The sequence below is a fragment of the Giraffa tippelskirchi genome, chromosome 13 (genome assembly GCF_054371585.1).
Source record: "Giraffa tippelskirchi isolate mGirTip1 chromosome 13, T2T-mGirTip1v1.2.pri, whole genome shotgun sequence".
Classification (NCBI taxonomy): Eukaryota; Metazoa; Chordata; class Mammalia; order Artiodactyla; family Giraffidae; genus Giraffa; species Giraffa tippelskirchi.
Window position 1 is genome coordinate 114,285,297 of NC_137287.1, and position 6,764 is coordinate 114,292,060.

The window sequence follows — 6,764 nt, forward strand, 5'->3', positions numbered from 1 at the left end:
ACCGCGTGGAGGGACCTAGCAGGTCCCACTGACGGAGGAGTAGGCGCTAAAAGGTACAGAAAGTCCTCACAGGCATGCAGGCCTCCAGAGCGAGAAGGCACTTTCACAGATGACCTCGTTTGAGTCAACTTTGTAATCGCTCTTTGTGTTACTTCTACGAGGCTTAGCCTTCCTCCTACTGCCAAGAAAACTGTTTGCAAATCTGGCAGATACAGACCTCAGGGCTCTGAGACACGGATGTGGCACAGAGGCAAGGGGTAAATCAAGCTAAGAAATACATGACAACCCACCCTTAGTTTCCAGGGTTGAGGAGAAAATAATTAAGAGTGACGACCGCCTTGAAATTCCCTATCTGTGACGAGAGGCTCCACTAATTATCCTCCTTTCATAAAGCGGGCTGAGCTCTCCTAGTTCTGGAATTAAGGGTTTTGGAAAAGAACACACGAGACACAGGAATGTGGGGTTTTCATTATCTCCAGTTTACTTCATTTGCCTGTTTACACACATGATCTGTGTGTGTACAAAAACAGTGGCAAGAGCCATTCTCTAAATACAATCTGGTACTCAGACTACGACAGATGCATGTGGAAAACGAGGCGCCAGTGAATGAACCTCAACATGGAAGCAAACCAAGCGCGCTGTTCTGTGATCGCAGGCGCCCTCGGAAGCCTCTTGTTCAGCACCGGGCGAACAGACACTTTTCAAAAGACGAGACTATTTCGACAGGACGCCCAGACCCTGGATAGCACTCCAAAGATGCTGGTTTCCCTGCCTGCTCTAGAGGAGCCAAAAAGTCCTAATGGCGTAATCAAGAAAAAGGAAGCAGGGGGATGGTCACCTGCTACGCCCGTGTGCTGGGCATTTTACCTGCATCATTTCCCTTCATCCCGACAGGACCACCTCCATTTTACAGATGGAGAAACTGAGGCGTGCCCACGGTCAGACAGCTCTCGGTGGTGGTGCCGAGATTTGGACCCACCTGTCACACTCACCTAAGCCCGAATGCTTTCAGCCTTGCCATGCTGTCTCACATACGGATGGAGAGCATGTCCCCCAGCGACAGGCAAAGATGGTAAGACTGAGCAGGAAGTGGAGGAAGACTAATGACTCGACAGGATTCGGTAACGGACGCTTTCCACGGAGTTAATGTAGGGCTGAGCTTGAATCACATGTGCAGGAGAGAAATGTCTGGAGATTTCCGTGGGACAAATATCTGGCTTCACGTTGTGTCCGTTGCCTTTCGGTGCTGAACCTGACACTTAGGAGAGATTTCGATCCCTTCAACAAGCCCCTGTCACCTACCCCACCCCCTCGGCCACCCCTGGTTTACAGATGAAGCTCCAGAGAGCAAAACCATTCTCCCAGGGGGCCCATCACATCTTGCCAATGCTCCCACGGCACCAGGGTGACATCTCCAGAATCTCACTGCCAGGTGCTTCTGCCACCTTTGGGTGCAATGCGTCACACCTCACATTTTGATCGATACAGGATAACCTGTGGCTGGATAAGATACATATTTTAAATACACCTTTGTAAGCAATATGTTTTACACTGAAAATTTCCCAGACATCAAGCTCCTAGCAACCTAAGCTTGAGTTAAACCAGTCAAGTGCTTATCAGTTAATGCTATTACCAGGCTTGACTGGGGGCAAAGAGTATAGAAGAAGCTTTCAGGATGATTATCCAAAATGCAAGGGGCTGGGTATGAAAGGCTTGAGGAAACACACAGAGAGGGAAGGGATATCTTATCACAGCACTCACTGTGTCTTTGTAGGGCAGAGGAAACAGAGTATCTAACCCTTTTCAGCATTCTCACAGTGAAGGCTGCACAAGGACAAGGCTGGAAATTAAGAATGCTGCAAATGGGAAAGAAAAAGTCAAGTTCAAGGGCAGATGAACAGACCCTGGTTTGGTGTGGCTTTGGTGGTAGTCCAGTTAAGAAGAGGGAGGGGCCAAAGTCAAGTCACCATTTAACAGGGACATTTTTGCAAACAAGTTGGCTTCTTGCCCTCAGAAGCAAGGAAAGACACCTTCCTCCACATCTGACTTATCATAATCTTGTCTAAACGGGTAAAAATGCCCTTGGCTATACCAACGGACAGAAGACTTATTATCACAGGACTCTGGAACACTGTTCAGTCTAACACCACTGATGCGTGGTCAAGAGAGTTTCAGTGCAAATAGGCATTCTGCAAAATTACTCTGACTCAGCTTAAAATTCAACAAGTTATTCAAATATCTGCTTCCCAGTTTGATTCTTAACTGAGAAAACAGCCCCACGAGTTTGAATTTAATACCATAAAGGCGAGAATGTTCTAGTGTTCTAAAAAACCCTCAAGGCACTTGACACATGTGCCAAAGTGCAACATTGGAGTCGTGAGTTATTTTTGGAAGTTCTGTCAACAAAGAACAAATACCATGGTTGTTATTAAAAACTATAAAGCATTCACTCAAAACAGAAGGGGAGGGGAGATAATCTTATTGCTCCAAAAACCAATATATACTAGACAACATGGACAGAAAATTATCAGTGTTCGTTACATAAAAAGTATCCAATACTCCGTCGCAGAGGCACTCCAGTGTGACTGTTTTGGTAGTTAATCACAAGTCAGTTGAAGTATTTGACATCTACAGATAGAACAAATACTACAACCAGAGTTGTCTTTTAGGCGGTTGGTAGTGATATATAAAGAACCCTGCTGGAAATTAATGCTTATGCAAAACTGACCAGAGGGCATGGCTGTTAATTAACAGCATCAGCAGCCCTTGATACAGAAGACAGCTACGAATCAGGGAGAGAGTGACGGCAGCAGGGGAGGGTCCTGAGGCCCCCCCACGCCCCCGCATTCAGCCACACCAAAGAGGCCTTCCTGATTCTGCCCTCTCGCGGAGCCTGAGCTCTCCATCCAGAGACAAAAGGGACGTAACAGATCAAGGTCAAGTCTTGCCAGGGACGCAAAGTGCCTGACTGGGGATGGCGGTGCTTGTGACACAGCGTGATGTCACCAAGAACTGTCTGGGGCCTGGCCTGGCTCCCCAGACTCCACCACCGCCCCCCCCCACCCCAAAACGGCCCAGTAAGCTTCCTTCCCGAAGCGGGATCGATCATTTAGTTAAACAATTAAGGAGAAAAAAATGGAAAACCTTTTAACCCTGGTCCTGCCCTCATCCCTTTTGTTTCTCTTTTATTTCTTGTAAGTGTCTTGCTTCAAATTCAAACTGGAGCTCTGGGGAGGAAGTCCTGGAGAAAAAGATTTCAGATACCAAGAGCCGTACGTCCCGTACCAGCCCAGCAGACCGAACAAGGTGCCAAACACTTTCTGGGACAAGTTGTGGAAGTAGATGGCCGTGCACAGAAACATCCACACCCAGATGAAGGTTAGGAAGCCCAGAGCCACCACCAGGGTGGTGATGGCTGCATGGAGACAGTGGTTTCGGTCCGTCTTCACCTCGTGCAGCACGGCCATCTCCTCCACAATCATGAGGGCACAGAAGGGCAGCAGGAAGCAGTGGCCTGAGATGTCGAAGCCGTGCCAAAAGCCCCCTTCCCCATGGCACTGCTGCTTGCTCTGGTGCTCCTTTCTCTCCCCCTCCAGGGCTGGTGACTGGTAGCAGCTGCCCGTGTAGTGCTCGATGTTGGAGAAGATGGTCGTGCAGACGTACCAGATGGCTGTGCCCACAAGCAGGGTGCTCAGCCGCCGCAGGACCAGGCCAGCCTTGCCCGTCAGGTGGTAGTTGGTGAGGGCGATGAAAGGCAGGAGGAGGCAGAAGGTCCAGGCCCAGGCCACTTTGACAAAATACCTGGTAGAGGAGGAAAGCGGAAGTAAAGACTGGAGATGTGGTGGAGAGTCCTGCGTCATGTCTCAGGACTCTGGACTCATGAGCAGGGAAAAAGGCAAAAAGGTGATAAAAGCTAGAGATGACAACTTCACCTATATAAGTGTATGAACTATGAATACCTCAAAGAAAGTGAAAGTGTTAGTTGCTCAGTCGTGTCCAACTCTTGGCAATCCCGTGGACTGTAGCCCACCAGGCTCCTGTGTCCATGGAATTCTCCAGGCAAGAATACCGGAATGAGTAGCCATTCCCTTCTCCAAGAGATCTTCCCGACCCAGGGGATCTCCAGGGGATCTTCCAGATCAAACCTGGGTCTCCCACATTGCAGGCAGATTCTTTACCATCTAAGCCACCAGGGAAGCCATTAACACCTAATCCTCACACAACTCTATGAGGGAGGTACTGCTATTATCCCCATTTTATGGATAAGAAAACCTTATCTGTACAGAGATACAAACAGAGGCACAGAAAAGCATCATGCCCAAAGCAGAGGTCATCACTGGTTGAGCGGGGGTTCATATCCAGGGTCTATTATCTTAAGCACTATGTTATTTGCTCAGGAAAGGAATTACAGACCTTTTACATACATCCACTTTCCCACAGAACACCCAGTTACCCTGTGAGGAAGGTGTCATTAGCCCCATATCATAGATAAAGAATAGTTTGGTAACTTGCCCAGGATCACACTCACAAGACCAGCAAGCCCAAGGTTTGGCCAGCCCCCAAACCCAAGCTTCTTCTACACCAAGGCTTTTTCCTACGTGACAGAAATGATCAGACAGAAGCTTGACTTCAGGCTAGAAGACCCAGGTTCCAATCCTGACTCTGACTTATCACCACACTTCTCTGGGCCTCTGTTTCCTCAACTGTTAAACAGAACTGAGGGGACAAAATGACCTTTAAAATTCCTTTCAGAGCCAATAATTCACTAGCTCCCTTTGACTAATTATCGGGTTGACCAGGAAGTTCGTTCGAGTTTTTCCGTAACATTTTGGCCAACCCAATAACTAGCACAGAGATGTGGAACAAAACACCGGAATTCATGGAAACTCTCAAATGACAGGAACTTGTCTGCCAGGTTGCTGGGCACCCAGCTCACCCAGGCCAGATTAAGCAGCACATGCCTTGTCTGCCACCCCTGAGTTCATCAAAGGTGGAGGACCTGGGGACCAGGTGTGGTCAACATACATGCAAGAGACACCAGGGGCCAGGACCACTCTCACAATCTAGTCTCAGCCCAGCCTCCATGAGTGGGTGAGGAAGGCAGGTGGGACAGAGACAGTAAGACTCTTTCTTGGGTCCCAAAGCTTCCTCAGACCCTACCCAAGCGCCTGTCATGAACATCTTCCCTGGGACTGACATGCAAGGATCTGGCTAGAGTCAAGACCTGTCAGGTATCTGACGAAGATGCTGGAGAAAGAAACCAGGGTTTTAAGTAGATGAGCAAAGTTGGACTGACTGTTGCGAGATATCACAGACACTGTGATTCCAAAGAAGAACTGAAGCTCATCAAGGGAGAAGTTTTAACTTTCAGAGTTTCCCTTCACTATTGCAAATCAGTGTTTGTGTCAATAAACTTAAAATTCAAGAGGTTTAAAAAAAGAATAAAAGGACTTCCTTGGCCAACCAGTGGTTAAGACTCCACACTTCCAATGCAAGGGCGTGGGTTCAATCCCTGGTGGGGGAACAAGGATCCCACATACCTCGGGGCCTGGCCAGAAAATAAATAAATTAAAAAAAAAAAAGGAGCGGGTGGGTGGACTTAAGGAGAAGTCCTCAAAGAGCTCAGCTGGAATTGCATTCCTGGGCCACTGCCATGAACTCTGAGTAGCTGAGAAGATCCAAGCTGATCCAGGGGAAAGGTCACATACTGGAGGGTTCCACTCCGGGGTGATAATCTTGGAAGAGGGGTTGTGACAGGTTAGGACAGGCTTTCAAAGGTGGGAGTGTGGGGGCAGGGAAGGGGTGTTGGGGAAAGAAGGCAGGTCTACTTGCCCCACCCAAGTGTGATAGGATTCCGTCACCAGCTGGGGGTGTGTGGGGGAGGGGGGTGGATACAGGACTTACGGCGGAGGCTCAGGGTCTGACACTGGCAGGCAGGAGGGAGGTGGCATCTCCCCTAGAGCTGGGGCCAACTCCTAATCCCGAGGGGAGGCACGGGGAGCAGCCACAGAGGCTGGTTCATGCCCCCTTCCCCTCTCCCACCTCTACACACACAGAGAACACACACCCTGCCCCGTCAAGCTCAGACTGTCTGCTCTGGATGTGCAAACTCGACTTGCTAGTGACACTAGCTATATTCCAGGGTCCCCCCATCGCGACACACGTGTAGACACAGCTGCCACGATGCGGAGAAGGACTTCCCCTTCCAATGACTCGTTCATTGGAGCAGCTAACCCCCGGCTTTCTGCGGAAGCCGACAGTGATGGCTACGGCGCGGGCAGGAGAGGACCGGGGCGCACTCACACGTTGAGGACGTTGCGCTTGTTGCTGAGATAGCTCTCGGGCAGCGGGGAGAGCTCCTTGAGGAGGGAGCCCGCCAGCATAGAGGCCGCCAGAGCCCAGGGCAGGTATCGCCGCACTGCCGACCGCACCAGCGTCCCCCGGAGGACCCACGCGCAGCGCTCCAGGTGCTCCATACCCGACCTCGTCGGCCACCGTCCGCCTCCGCGTACCCTCTCGGCCACCGTCTTGCCCTTCATCCAGGCCGGCGCTGCCGCCTCCCTTTGGGCGCATGCGCGCCGCTTGCAGGTCCCGCCCCTGAGGGGCGTCGGGCTTCGGAGCTCGCGCGCTCCCCCTCCTGGCCACCGGCAGCCTCTGCAGCGCGCCTGTCTCCGAATTGCTCATCCCTCTTTTTTGTTACTGTTGTTCAGTTGCGCAGTCGTGCCTGAACTCTGCGACCGCATGGATTGCAGCAAGCCAGGCTT

At 50.7% G+C, this 6,764-nt stretch overlaps 1 protein-coding gene across 2 annotated transcripts; it reads right to left on the reverse strand.

Moving 5' to 3' along the window:
- Positions 1 to 458: 458 nt before the first annotated feature.
- FITM2 (fat storage inducing transmembrane protein 2) lies at positions 459 to 6,552 on the reverse strand. Of its 2 annotated transcripts, XR_014073154.1 has the most exons (3): positions 6,304 to 6,552; positions 993 to 3,801; positions 459 to 796 (listed from the first exon to the last, which is right to left on the reverse strand). XR_014073154.1 is itself a non-coding variant. In XM_081557047.1 (2 exons), the coding sequence occupies exons 1-2, from the start codon at positions 6,537 to 6,539 to the stop codon at positions 3,186 to 3,188; spliced, it is 852 nt and encodes a 283-aa protein (XP_081413173.1). In that variant the 5' UTR covers positions 6,540 to 6,552; the 3' UTR covers positions 459 to 3,185. The 2 variants fall into 2 exon arrangements, 1 of the variants encoding a protein (XP_081413173.1); XM_081557047.1 differs by having other exon boundaries at positions 459 to 3,801.
- Positions 6,553 to 6,764: the final 212 nt, after the last annotated feature.

Excerpts from the sequence above, each read along its gene's own strand:
- FITM2 (XM_081557047.1), bottom strand. The coding sequence starts at position 6,539 with ATGAAGGGCAAGACGGTGGCCGAGAGGGTACGCGGAGGCGGACGGTGG. Across the intron at positions 3,802-6,303 it reads AAGCGCAACGTCCTCAACGT|GTATTTTGTCAAAGTGGCCT; the intron begins GTGAGTGCGCCC and ends CTCCTCTACCAG.